We start from the raw sequence: 15,293 nt of genomic DNA on the forward strand, positions 1-15,293 counted from the left end.
TTGGAACTACTATCATTATATTCCAAAACCATGGCATTAGTCATATTATCCTCTTGCAGCAAATCTTTATTTTTATCTTTAGGCTGCCATTCAGACAATAAAATAGGTGCAAACGTTTGTTCCCTTTTCTTAATAACTTATTTTTTTAATATTCAACAATAATTTTAAAGGGTAACCCCTTTCCAGGAACATATCTATAAGACTGTAAATTTCTGTTTGGAAGACTTCTTCACTACTAATTATTCTTGACAGTCGTACCATCTGTCCTTTAACTACACTGCGTTTTTGATAGTATGGATGGTTACTGTCAAAATCCAGCAGTGTATTTGAATATGAAGCCTTCCTGTAAATTGCACTTTGTAAATTATCCAACTTATTCGATAAACTAATATCTAAGTAATTAATATGTTTTTTATTCCATGTACTAGTAAACTTCAAAAAATCAGTAGTTCCACTGAGATATTTCACAAATTCATCCGCTTCATGCTCATCCCCTTTCCACAAAATTAATATATTGTCAAGGAATCTGCTGTAGGACAAAATTCTCTCATTATATTCTGTTTTTAAAATAAATTCAGTTTCCCAGTCCAGTAACACTAAATTGGCAAAAATGGGAGCACATTTTGCCCCCATTGCCACTCCTGAAATATGATGAAAAATTTCACCTTCAAACATGAGAAAATTATTTAAAACTATCCCCATGAAATCAACTAGTACTCTAACTAAAGCCATACCTGAAACCCCCAAACTAATAATACTGTTTTGAAACATTTCATTGCCTCTATCATGTGGTATTACAGAAAATAAATTGACTACGTCAATTGTCAAAAAAACTATATTGGAAATCATTAGTATTTCTAAATTTTGATAATCTACTCAAACAGTGCCAAGAGTCCTTAACTATGTGGTCAACTTTATTTAACAAATACTTTAACTTGTTGTCAATCCACGCTGATGTAGGTTCAGTTTTGGACCCCCTTGCCGAAACAATCGGCCTAAAAGGTGGATCCAAAATAGATTTGTTGGTTTTAGGAATGTCAAAAATCACTGGCAGGGCCCACTTTTCCAATGTTAGAAATTCTATTTCTTTTTCATTGATTTGTCCGTCTGGCAAATTAACCCCTCTTCCTCTACCCACACTTCACTATCAATGCTATTTAACCTTGTATCGGGGTGTAGAAGTGCCCAAAGGTTTGTGATTGTGGAAGCTCCCAATGGGAATATATAGTGGGACTTCAGCTTATCGTGAGTTAATTGCTGTTTTAGATAAAGCAGGTTTTGAAATTATGGACATTATAGTTAAAAACAATGACATTAAACTCAGAGTTGCAGGATGAAATTTTTAAATTAAATAATAGTATTGTGAATGATGTGTTATTTACACCATACAATGATAAATATAAGAAAGTTTTGCATGATGTTGATAAATTTGTATCTAAAAATGTTACTATCAAACAGCGTAAGATTGCACGTGATACTGAACAATACAAAAATAATAAAGCGTATCCAGATGCAGCTAAAAAAGGCCCAAGTGTGGAGGAAGGAGTAAACCCTAGGAATTTATCTAGGGGTGATATTGATAACAACAGGGGGCATTACAACATGGATACTAATAGAGGGAACATGGATGAAGAACAAGAAGTTTTTTTACCAGGAGAACCCCGGAGGTCCAAACGCCTGAGGAATCAGGCAAACCGAAACTTGCAGAACCCAGTAGAGGGGTGGAACCGGAGGGATTATTACTCACAAGGGAGGTCTTGGAACAACAAACAGTCCAAGAGGTGGAAGTAAATGTACACCCCGATACCCGGTTAAATAGCATTGATAGTGAAGTATGGGTAGAGGAAGGGGGGTTAATTTGCCAGACGGTACAAAAGAATGGTTTCACCATTTATAATTATTCTGATTTGGATCTAAGTGAAGAACATGTTACGTTGTTGAAAAAGGGTATGTCATTTGTTCCGAGTTCACAAGTGAATATTGCTATAACTTTAGTAAATTTAAAAATGTATACTAGGCAAATGAATTTAAAGATGTTTTTCAAGGATAGAAATGTGCAACGGATGGAAAGTAATGCCCTGAGTCGTAAAACCACGTTTGTACCCCCAAGTAATGTTGAAATAGATATTTTTGAAAGAATTTGCGAAAAACAGATTCGCACATTGGTTATTAATAGTGGTAATAATAACCAAAATAAACCTAAAACTAAAAGTACAAGAACATATAATATGACAAAGGAAGAAAATCAGTTGTTATGGTCTTTAGCTAAAAACAAGAATTTAAGAATTATGACCCCCGATAAGGGAGGGGGTATTGCTATTATGCCTTATATTGATTATGTTATAAGAATGGAAAAAATATTAAATGATGAATTAACTTATGCAAGAGCATCAAGGCATGAATTGAATAGGGCATATTCTTGGATAGATATAATTATATCACAGATGTTTCTGGAAGGACAAATCAATGAAAAAGAAATAGAATTTCTAACAGTGGAAAAGTGGGTCCTGCCAATGATTTTTGGCATTCCTAAAACCAACAAATCTATTTTGGATCCACCTTTTAGGCCAATTGTTTCGGCAAGGGGGTCCAAAACTGAACCTATATCAGCGTAGATTGACAACAAGTTAAATTATTTGTTAAATAAAGTTGACCACATAGTTACGGACTCTTGGCACTGTGAGTAGATTATCAAAATTTAGAAATACTAATGATTTTCAGTATAGTTTTTTGACATTTGACGTAGTCAATTTATTTCTGTAATACCACATGATAGAGGCATTGAGATGTTTCAAAACAGTATTAGTAGTTTGGGGGTTTCAGATATGGCTTTAGTTAGAGTACTAGTTGATTTCATGGGGATAGTTTTAAAAAACAATTTTCTCATGTTTGAAAGTGAAATTTTTCATCAAATTTCAGGAGTGGCAATGGGGGCAAAATGTGCCCCCATTTTTGCCAATTTAGTGTTACTGGACTGGGAAACTGAATTTATTTTAAAAACAGAATATAACAAGAGAATTTTGTCCTACAGCAGATTCCTTGACGATATATTAATTTTGTGGAAAGGGGATGAGCATGAAGCGGATGAATTTGTGAAATATCTCAATGGAACTACTGATTTTTTAAAGTTTACTAGTACATGGAATAAAAATCATATTAATTACTTAGATATTAGTTTATCGAATAAGGTGGATAATTTACAAAGTGCAATTTACAGGAAGGCTTCATATTCAAATACACTGCTGGATTTTGACAGTAACCATCCATACCATCAAAAACGCAGTGTAGTTAAAGGACAGATGGTACGACAGTCAAGAATAATTAGTAGTGAAGAACTCTTCCAAACAGAAATTTACAATCTTATAGGTATGTTCTGGAAAGGGGTTACCCTTTAAAATTATTGTTGAATATTAAAAAAGAAGTTATTAAGAAAAGGGAACAAATGTTTGCACCTATTTTATTGTCTGAATGGCAGCCTAAAGATAAAAATAAAGATTTGCTGCAAGAGGGTAGTATGACTAATGCCATGGTTTTGGAATATAATGATAGTATTTCCAAGATTGTTAGCATTGTCAATCAATGTTTCCATGGGGACATGTCTACAATTCTTGGTAAAAAGCCCCAAATAGTTTTTAGTAGGGGGAGAAATACAAAAAATATACTAGAGTCTAAAATAAACAAACTAGTATATAAATCTAACATGTCCAATTGTGAGAATTGTAAATTTTGCAGATATATAAATGATGGACCTTACGTTTTTATTCAGGGCAGTGACATTTCTATTTCCTGCCCAGGTAGGGTTAATTGTAACACGATGCATGTCGTGTATGTGACTGCCTGCTTATCCTGTCCCGGCTTCAATGTGGGTAAAACCATTCGTAGACTGAGGGACAGGATATGCGAACATGTAAGGGCTATTAGGAATAAAGATATACATAATGCTCTTTTTACACACTCGGAAAGATGCATCAGTTTCAAAAAGTTTGTGTTTTTCATGATCGATAGAGTTTTTAAGAATGAACACGGAGGTGATAATGATTTGCTGCTGGAAAGTAAAGAATCTTTATGGCAATTGAAGCTAAATGCTTCTATGGAACCTGGCTTGAATGATTTTATTTCCATTAAGCCATTTTTGAAAATGAGACATAATCAAACTGCTTGACATGTCTAATGTTCAGTATTTATAAAGTATGCATAATGTATGTATTTTTTAAATTTTTAAATAGATTCAGTATGCAACTTTATGAAATTTATGATTAGGAAGTTTTTTGATAAAATGTATAAATTCTGGAGTATTTTTTAAGAATAATAGTGTTTGTGATAAATGCGCTGTCTTTTTAAAAGTTTGAGCACCAAAAAGAGTGGGTAGGTGCTTGTGTAATACAAACAGCATTCTTTAGTATTTAACCTCTTTGGGGAAAAAGTTTGAACAACTCTGAAGATGCCTTTGGATTACTTGGCGAAAGCGCTTAGTTGTTTGAATTGCAAGTTTTTCGGATTGCAATAAACGGTTAATTGCACTGGTTTCGGTAATTGTTTGTATTTTTTTCTAAATGTTTGGAGTCAGTCGACTACTAGCTACATTGATTTCTTTAAGCTATATCAGCTTTGCAATAGGGAATGACTGGCAAACAATAACAAAATGTTCATAGTTACTAGGCATGCAGTTCTGGAGACCATTAAGGAGCCTAGCTCAAATTCCCTATTGTTTCAGAGCAGTTTCTGGTTAAGTAACTTACTCAGTGTCATGCTGTATACAAATCGAGGGTTAAAGATTGAAACCCTATATCCTTGCCACAGGAACCAGCTCATTAACAAGACCGAGCTTTAGTCCTCTTGTGCTAACTGCCAGAGTAATAGTTAACTAAATGCTGAAATCCTTTACAGTTCGATTTTGTAGAGAGGACTGTATTAATAATTTCATAATGATGCAGGATATTCACTCAAATAATTCAGCCTATATCAAAAATATTACTACTTATAAAATACAATATTTTTTTGGGGGGGGACTTACATGTTTGCAAGACATGTAAATCTCATTTTTGACCTCCCTACATCTTTTCTGTCATCAACAATAGCTATCCCATGTGGCATCACTCAGACGAGGTCTTAGCTAATTGAAAGACTAATAATGCTGTATTGTTGCAACATATATGTCCAGAGTTAACAGAGCCAGATTGTGGACAAATAGGACCCTATGTAGTGTAATGAATCAGGCCCCTACTAGCGATACCAGTATCTCATTTCTTGGCTGTCTCTTCCCATTTATCATAAACACTGTTCAAACATGTCAGTGCACATACTATTTCCTTCTTTATTTTTACCGTTATCACAGAGATTTGAATTTAATTTAAAATGTTTATTTCAAATTTTACAGAAAATACACTGCTAGCAATTTTTTAAACCAAACACTCTTACATTTAAAACAGACTATGCACGAGAAACAGGAAATTTCTATTTCCGTGAAACTCACATTTAGTGAAAATGCATCTGGTAACCCATTAAACTGAAAGACATGCTGGGGTTCATACGCAAATAGTATATAGTGAAGTACTCATTAGTGTCTATGTGAGGGTGCAGGAATTCAAAAGACAAATGTGTAATGCATTTGCTCACAGCCTGGGACAGCCACTGGACACGTGTCCCTTTTCAGGAGTAGCTCAGGAGTACACCTGGGATGAGCTATGAAATTGTTCCGTATTGATCAGTACACTACCTCAGTAAACAAGTATAAGTAAAATAAACTAAAAGCACTTTCTGGTGTATTACATTGGGAGAGTCACATAGAAGACAAATGAAGGCTGTGGGACTCAAACTGTGTACTACAGGAAGAGGCTCTGTAACAGTTCATAGCTGTACTTCTCTGTACTAAGTGCTAGACAAACTGTTGTAGCCCAAACACACTGTGTTTCACACCTGTGTACCCTAAAAAAGAAAGCCAAAATTACACTTATACTGATTTACCAAAAGACTAACAATACTGTATAATGTTGTAATGGCCTCCGAAAGACATGCGTGAACGGGTGTGCCTTCGGTGAAGGTTGGACGTCGGGCTGGCAACTCAGCACCATAAAAATCTACTGCCAATCATTAGCGGACCGGAGTTCCGCTGTTGCGACCCCTAACCGGGAAAAGCCGAAAAGACAAAATTGTTTCAGCATACACCTCAAAAGTCAACAGAGCCAGATCATGGACAAATAGGGCAGTGCATCAGACCCCTGCCAGCCCTACGAATATCCCATTACTTGGCAGTCTCTCCACAATTACCATACACACTGTTCAAACATGTCAGTGTTCTTGCCTGCCATAGCCAAGGTACAGGGTTTGAGTCTGGGTGACTACATAAGGAAGTTAACTAGACAGCCCGTCTAACTGGGGCATTTTGTACACACACACACACACACACACACATGTGCGCACATACATACACACACATACAAACACACATGCACACACATACTCTCAGATCTCTAGCTAAATGGTGGTGCTTTTTCTTTCCCCTCCAACAACAGTGCAGACATAACTTCCCCTGGAAGTCTGCTTAGCATTTCCAACAGTGCTTGGTGGCAGCGCTGCCTTCAAAGTGCTAGTGCACTCCTCAGTGCATGTGTCTTCTAATAGTGCTTCTCTCTGTGTCCAGTGCAGTAATCCAAATCATAACTAGTTCCAAAGTATGCTCATGAAGTAGATTAGATGTCCCTTTCAAAACTTGCTCCAGTTCATGGACATCTGCTCTGCGTCATAGCTCCATTCTCATTGTTTCAGAAGCATGAGCCAATGAAAGACTGGCTGGGTCTGAGTGACATGGAGAAAACTTTAAGGCAGTAAAGGTCAAATTTGTGTTTAGCAGATGGCAATACAGAAGGCCTCACTGAGATCAATGACTGGTGTCAGAACCATGGCCTTAAGCTCAATGGCAAAAAATGTGTTGTCATCCTCTCTGGGAAAAACCTGGTTCCCATGAATTACCACATCGATGGTAGTCCACTGAACACAGAAGGCGTTATAAGAGAACTGGGAACACAGGTTGAGAGCAACCTCTCTTTTGACCACCACATTGCCACTGTGGTCAGAAAGTCCTTCTATGTGGCACATCTCATTACTAAGGGTTTTGCATCCAGGAAGAAAGAGGTCATTGTCTCCCTCTACTCTTCCCTCATTAGGCCAGTCATTGAGTACAATGCACCAATTGGCATGTACCTCACTAAACACCTGCAACAACTGGAGAGGCCACAAAAGTACCTCATAAAGAGGATCCTAGGCCTTAAACATTTGTCCTATATGGACAGACTAAAAAAAATCCAGCTATTCTCTGTCTCATATTGCCTACTTAGAGGCGATCTCTGCGTGACTTACAAAGCCGTGTCTGACCCAGCTCTGTTAGAAATGCTACATCTAAAGAAATCCCAATCCCTCCACACCACATGCTTCAGAGACCTCAACCTCATTACCACAATCGACAGAACATGCTGGAGGGACAGTTCATAACCAAGAGACTGCCCATGCTCTGGAATAGACTTCCCATACATGTCAAGCAGAGCACCTCACTGGCCCTCTTCAAGAGAAATCTTGATAAGTGGATGGGAAATCGAAAGTTCACCCCAGGGATCACTCCAGTGACTTTACTCGACAGAGGCACTGGGAACTAAGGTCGGGTGGCATGATGCCAGGCTAATCCTATGGGCAAGGCTTGTAAAGGCCCCAGGGCCATTAGCCTAGTACACACCTAAGAACCTATGTGGTTAAGACAATTTTGGAATGGTTACTTGATTTGAATGGATATTTTAGAGATACAAAAACTCATTCACTCCAATGGAGCTCAGGAAGTTTGCACTGTAACTTCCAAGCCTTTTGACGGAATCAAATTATGTCCTCAAATTTCAAACATATGTTCGTATCTCTGGAACCACAGGGATTATGAAAGAAGTATAAATGGCAAACTCTTCAGCACAAACTATTTTTATAGTGGTAGTATTTTTTAGGTTCTAGGTCTTATAAACTGAATTTTATAAGTCCCAGTAAACACAGTACCTATTACATTTTAATATTTTGTAAACAACTTACAATACTTCAGCAACCACTCAGCTTACAGACATACTGTCAGCAGCAGTTTATTCATCCAGCTGAGAGCTTTCATTTGAGGCCAAGGGGTTATACCTGGTTGTTGAGATATTTAGAAACGTGAAAATTCTATCTATATAAATTAATATAATAAAAACAATAGTATCTATTTACATATACTAGACGGAGGTCAAATATTGATGTAGTTGAGTTTGCTATTGAGTAAGCTTTAAAATGAGATATTTTAAAACGTTGTAACTAGCATGGTTTTGGATTATTGATGCAAATATGAACAACCAATATTTGATGCCTAGAGATATCGGTAGGAGTTGACTGCAGATGCACCTGGGGGCGTCACTCGGATATAATGGGTTAAGGCTTATATACATAACACAAACAGGAGGCTATAATTCAAAGTGGAATGGATAGGTAATGAATCAGGGAAGATTTAAGAAATAAGGAGGGAGAGTGGGATTTTTGGATGCAGATCCTTAAGAAGAAGAATTGTAACACAGAATATTATGAATATTATAGTCATAAAGTAGCAGAAAATATTCTAAGAACTAAAATAACATGAGAAACGAGATTTTGCTGATAGGGGTAACTGCAAGTAGGATTACAGAGAATAGGCAGGAGGTAGCTGGAATTTACTGGAGAAAACTGGCAAAGGAAACAAGGTATTTAAAGTAACTAGAGAGGAAAAGGTAATAACATATGAGCCCAAGAAGACATTTGGACTGCAGGCTATAGACTACATTCCCTGCCAGGGCTTGATACCAGAGTATAGGCAAAGAGAGAGAGAGAGATGGGAATCCTAAGAGAAAGACTTGCTCTGGTAGAGTTTTTAGTTGAATCTAGAACAGAAGCTGCTGTTAAAGGGATAATTAGTAGGGCATATACCACGCAATGCATTTTAAGTGTAAGCACTCAATCAGAGGAGATTAGAAAAGATTGGGAAAAGAGATTTGAATAGCAGTTTACAAGTAAATAATATGAAGACATGTATGGCTCACAAATATGCAACATAGTCCAAAGTATGAAGGAGTTTTGCTTGGAAGTGTTTGTATAGGTATTTTTTTAGGTCAAGTAGACTTCAAAGAATTTTTCCTCAGGTAGATGGCAAATGTTGTGGGTGTGATGGGGAAGAAATATATAACTGGGAACATATTTTGGGAGTGTAATGGGTTACCATATTTTAAAAATTCCCTATAGAGTACACTGTCAGAAATATTTGGTGAGGAAATGGCTGTAAATAAGGAAATTATTATTTGGAGCTGGGACACAGGATCTGAATTGCCTAGACAAAGTAAGGCCATGCTACGTTTAATTTTGATGGCTGCCAAAAAAGCAGTTACAATGGAAATCAGTGTCTAAGCCAACTGTATTTCAAGTATTGAATATTGTAACAGAGATAAAAGAAATGGAAATGAGATGTTTAGGAAAGGGATGGAGCAAATTACATAGAAATAAATGGAAATTGTGGGAGCAATACATCCAGAATTAGATAAAGGAGAAGTGAGGTTTAAGAGAAGGCAGGAATTGAGCAGTTCAGGTAATGTTGGACTGATAGTTATAAAAAAAGAGTATATGTGATATGTAACTTAGAAACATGTTAATATGGTTTGTTTTCTTTTATATTAATGCATTTTGCCTAGGTCTTAAATGGTAATTTAATAGTATTGTTACAAAAAAGACTGTTTTTGCATGGTCGTGGCCACCATGTGTCCTAGGCAAGTGCATAGGTCGCCTTGTGCTGAATGTGGCTGTGGTTGTGGGGCTGTCCTTATGAAGTGGCATCATTACCGCTGTGCTCCAGACTTTAGGAACAAAGCTAGTGAATAAGTTCAAGTTGAGTATTTGTAGGAAGGGGTCCATCAGCATAGTTGGCATCCATAGTTGAACTGATTTGGGCACTATATATAGAATATATCAAAGTGCTGTACAAACCATCTTATTTCTGGTAATGCTTTAACAGGCAAGCATACATAACTGCTCTGATTGCAGTCACTCAGTCAGTTAGATACATTTGCAGGAGCCCCTATTGCCATATAAATGAATATTGTCTTGTTTATTCACTGTTTGAGTTCTGTCTAATACCCTCTCTGATGTTTATACTTGTTTATCAATTAAAACACCTTAGTAACTTGCTGTATTGGTAGTTTGTGCACCATTGTTTCTTTTATTTCTAGCCACCTCTGTAATTGCTTTTTGCCACTTGATTAGTGTTAACCTGACTTATCATTGCAGATTTATTTTATATTGGCAGCTTTGTATGTTAATTGTAGGACAAAAGTAGAAACTGAACAAAGCAGTATGTGTAAGACAGATTTAAAGGAAGAAAGATGAATCGTAGATGCTGTTCTTTGCCCAGTTGTAGTGCCAATTAAAGTATTGTCCTTAAATAAAAATTAAAAAAAAATGTTTTGGACTGTTTCTTTTTCACAATGCTTGCTCGTTAATTACAGTATGTACTAAGATATTTTGTCACTGCAGATGTAGTATCACTGTTTGGAATGGAAACGGTTATTCTGTACACTGCACTGATGCTGAAGAAGAAGATTGCATTGTATCATCCAAGAATAGAGTCCCTGCTGGAATTTACCAGGTGAATGTCTTTTTTTTTTTCTTTTTGTAAGCTTTTTGTTGAACAAATCCCAGAAAGCGTAGACAAACTTCATAAACTTCATAAGGGTTGGGAGGGTGGCCTAATGGTTAAGGTGATTGCCTTACAAACACAAGGTACAGGGTTTAAATCTCACAGGGGATAATTGGCTAGGCTTAAAATGGCTCACAAGGGCAGTTAGCCTAGTACTAACCTATGAACCTATGAACAACACAGTAACAAAGCATGCAAATATTAATCCTTATGGCAAAGGTGCAAAAAATTAAGGACTAGCGAATTAGCAAGTGAACTTCCTCCAGCCTTAATGTCAGCATTACAATACCTATAGAATTTACACTCCATTTTTACTGATTATCTGTGACTAAACAGTGCAAGTCCCTGACTGTGTCTGTACCAAGCATACTCTCTTTGAACCAGTATGTTACCCAGGCTGGACATTTCCTGATGTATCTAATTTTTTCGGTCTTGCTAAAGTACGTCATCTATTAAGTTCCTTAAGTTTTGCTCCCACAAAGATTCATTAGTCTTCTACCTCCTGCTGACAGTCTTCTTTGCTAATTTTATTAATAAGAATAATAATTTACTATGTGTTTGGGAAATAGTCTGTTAATCGTCATAATAAAGCATAAACAGCATTTGGGAAAGTCGAATTTTGTAGTGGAAATATGCACAGAAAGCTCTGAATTAAAAAAGATAATTTTGGTATTTCCAAAAATCATGGTTATAGGTTCATAGGTTGATACTAGGCTATCTGCCCTAGGGCATTTATAAGCCTAGCCAGAGTGTGTTTGGCTTTCGCCACCCTTTTAGATTAGTTGACTGTGCCTCTGTATAGTAGGTCACAGAAGATAGCCCTTTTGAGGTTAGTTTACTGTGCCTCTGTCTAGTAGGGACACAGAAGAGATCCCAGGGGTAAACCTACGATCTCCCATCCACTCTTCAAGATTTCTCTTGAAGAGGGTCATTGAGGGACTCTGCCTAACATGGATTGGGATTTTGTTCCAGAGTGATGGGAGCCTCTGGGATATGAATCTCCCTCCAGCATGTCCTATTTATTTCTGTGCTGAGGTTTAAATTCCTGGAGCGTGTAGCTCTAAGGGATTTGGATTTCCTGAGGTGGAGCATGTCCATTAATTCTGGGTTGGACATGGCTTTATACATCAGGCACAGATCGCCTCTGAGTAGGGGGCAAGCAACTGAGTAGAGCTGGAGTTTCTTTAGTCTAACTGCGTAGGGCATCTGTTTGAGTCCCTTGATCCTCTTGGTGAGGTACTTTTGGGGTCTTTCCAGTTGCTGCAGGTGTCGGGTAAGGTACATCCCAAATGGGGCATTGTATTCAATTATGGGCCTGATGAGTGATGAGTAGAGGGGCACAATGACCTCTCTTGATCTAGATGTAAACCCTTTCATGATAAGGTGGGCTATATAGAAGGTCTTTCTAACCACTTTGGCAACGTGATTGTCAAAGGAGAGATTGCTATCTACTTGGATCCCCAAATCCCTAATTACTTCTTCCATACTTAATGGATTACCACCTATGTGGTAATTTGTGGGCACTTTGTTTTTCCCAAAGGGGATAACTATGCACTTTTTGTCATTTAGCTTTAGGCCATGGCTCTGGCACCAGTTATCCGTCTCTGTGAGACCCTTTTGGAGGATGCTTGTGTCAGTCGGCGAGTCGATTATGGCACCCAGTTTGCAGTCATCTGCGAACTTGGTCAGCCATAGTCCTCCCATGTTAGCCTGTACCTCAGAGAAATATATACCGAACAAGAGAGGTCCCAGGACTGAGCCTTGTGGGATGCCACTTGTAACTGGTTTAGAGTCTGACATGGCACCTGCAATTCTGACCATGTGGGGTCTATCCCTGAGCCAGTCTGCAACCCATCTTGTGACATAGGGGTTGATATTTAAGCTGGTGAGCTTATTTATGATGCCCGAGTGGGGTATTGTGTCAAAGGCTTTTGCGAGGTCCAGGTAGGCTGTGTGGACTATCTTTCCTTCATCTATGGCCTTGGTGACTGTTTCAAAGAAGTCAACCAGGTTCAAGAGGCAAGATCTGCCCTTAAAGCCGAATTGGGTAGGATCCAGTGTTTGGAGGTTCCCAGTGTCTTTGTTTATGAGTTTCATGATGATACGCTCCATAGCTTTGCAGACCCGGCTAGTCAGGCTTATAGGGCGATAGTGTCCGGGGTCCGTTGTGGCACCACCTTTGTGGAGTGGGACCACTGTTGTATGCCATTCCTTGGGTACATATCCTGTAGTAAGGCTGAGATTGAACAGTGACTTTATGTGAGGGTTCAGTTCTTCTTGGAGTTCGTGTAAGATGCAGCCCGGGACACCGTCCGGTCCCATTGATGCTGTGTTTTTTGCTTTGGAGAGGGCAGCTCTCACCTGTGCATCTGTGATGTCGGGGAGGCTACAATCTGTTGGGATAGACATTTGCTCTTTTGGGAGGGGGGAGAGTTTGCACTGAACCTGTCTGCCAGGATGTTGGCAATGTCTGTAGGTTAAGTGTATTTTTTGTCATTTTGAACTAACTCAGAGCATATCTGGGAGTTGCCACCCAGGTTCCTGACATAACTAAAGAAGGCCTTGTGATTATCTTTAGCATCTTGTGCAATTTTTCTTTCGAAGCTGGCCTTAGATGATTTTATGAGAGATCGTAGTTTCTTGCTAGTATTGATCAGAGATGCCTTCCCTTTTGGGGATTTTGCTCTATCATGTAGTAGCTTCCTCCTTGTGTTGTATAGCTTATTTATGGCTGGGGTCCACCAGACAGGTCTCCTGCCTTTAGAGGAATGAGTCTTGGTTTTATTTGGGTTAGCATGATCCATGCATTCCTGTAGGTGTCCATAGAAAGCGTTTGTAAAGGATTCTGCGGTTTGGGCCATATTTTCCACTGGCCCGGGGGCTTTGAAGGATTCCACCTTGGTTTTGAGAAGTGTGAAGTTTGCTTTTGAGAAGTTCTTCACCGTGGTTTCCTTGGCTGGGGGTGGGGACGGGATATGGATGTCCAGTGAGATTAATTTATGGTCAGATCTAACCAATGAGGGATATACCTCTGGTATGGAACATAGAGTCCCCATGTTGGTGATGATCAGGTCCAATATGTTTTCCCTCTTGTGGGAGTGGTGACCAGTTGTTCCATAGCATTTGAGTTTATAAATTCTAGGAACCGTTGGGCGAGGGTGTTGGGGCTTGAGTAGTGCTCCCAGTCTATGTTTGGGTAGTTGAAGTCACCCAATATAATGGTGTTTGGAGAGACCTTCATATTCTCCAGTGTTCTCAGGAAAGCCGAGTGGGGTTCCTGAGTTTGGGAGGGTGGTCTGTAGCAGGCTACAAACTGAAAGGCAGTTTTGCCCACTGTTAGTTGCACATGGATGGTCTCCGATGCTTCATGCAGTGCCACTAACCTGGAAGTGTGGGTATCTTTGATGAATATGGATACTCCCCCTCCTTGTGTGGTTTGGTCCGAGTTTTGGGGCCGAAAAGCATGGTATGAGGTATAACCTGGTAGTGCTGGGGTGCTCTCGGGAGCCTTGAACCAGGTTTCTGTTACTGCACAGATATCGATATTCTCCATACTGAGGAGAGCCTCGAGTGTGTGTGCATCTTGAGGTTTAGACTTCTGGCGTTGAGCAGCATTACCCTTAGTTTCTTTTTCTTTGTGTTGTCTATGGAGGTGGGTTTGTCTTTTGAGCCTTGCCTAAAAAAGGCACTATGGGGGTGGCAAGAGCCTTAGCCAGTATTCGAAAGCCCAGGGGTGACAGGTGCAAGCCATCCCTAGCGAAGCAACTTGGCTTGTCGAGCATGTCATCCCAGGCTGACAGACATTGGATCCCCTTTGAATGACACCAATACTTTAGCCAGTTGTTAAAATTGATCATTTTGTCTTTATACTGTGGCATCATTGTTGGTGAGGGTAAGATGCTACTCAAGGTCAGGGTCATACCGGCCTGGGCTACATGATCAGAGAGCTCCTCTATGTTTCTTTTCATGTAGTCCAGGAAGGTACGTCTTAGGTTATTCACACCAGCATGGACAATGACGGAGTCATATTTGTACTTGCTTTGGAGTGACCTGAGTGCTTGTGTTATGTGGCGGATCCTGGCACCTGACAGGCAGCTTACAGTGACCTTCTCCTTGTTCAAGCTGGTGAGTGGGACGTCAGTGTGTCTGACAATAGAGTCACCTATTACAAGTGTATTAGGCGTGTTGTTTAGCCTTAAGGGCTGTGACTGTGTGGCACACTGACTTTGTGAACTATGTGATACGTGAGTATTGTGGGTAGCGGTTGCTTGGATGTCTGCTGTGGAGGTCTCTGCTGCTTGGGCAGATTTTTATTTAGAGCCTCCGAGTATGTTTTTGTGTGTTTATGTGTTTGGTTTTCTGTTGCGATAGGTCTATGTGAGACTGGATTTGTGATGTGTGTGGTTACCTTCTCCTCCTGACTGACTGCACCAGTATTGGGTTGAGAGAGCTCAGCCTCCAGTTTGGCTATATAGTTGCATCTCTCACATATATTTGAGCTTGTTGGGAGTAGGAGAGGGTGGTCTGTGTACATAAGGCAATTGTAACATTGCCTCAAGATTCCCAGATTCACCAG

At 39.2% G+C, this 15,293-nt stretch overlaps 1 protein-coding gene across 1 annotated transcript in view; it reads left to right on the top strand.

Moving 5' to 3' along the window:
* The window catches only part of DENND10 (DENN domain containing 10), a 455,606-nt gene that overhangs the window by 235,638 nt on the left and 204,675 nt on the right, over positions 1 to 15,293 (top strand). Inside the window, exon 6 of the mRNA XM_044055976.1 lies at positions 10,555 to 10,666. Within this exon, the coding sequence (XP_043911911.1) occupies positions 10,555 to 10,666 (112 nt within the window). The remainder of the gene's footprint in view (positions 1 to 10,554; positions 10,667 to 15,293) is intronic.

This window comes from Protopterus annectens, chromosome 14.part0 (genome assembly GCF_019279795.1).
Source record: "Protopterus annectens isolate FY-2018-M chromosome 14.part0, PAN1.0, whole genome shotgun sequence".
Lineage (NCBI taxonomy): Eukaryota > Metazoa > Chordata > Ceratodontiformes > Protopteridae > Protopterus > Protopterus annectens.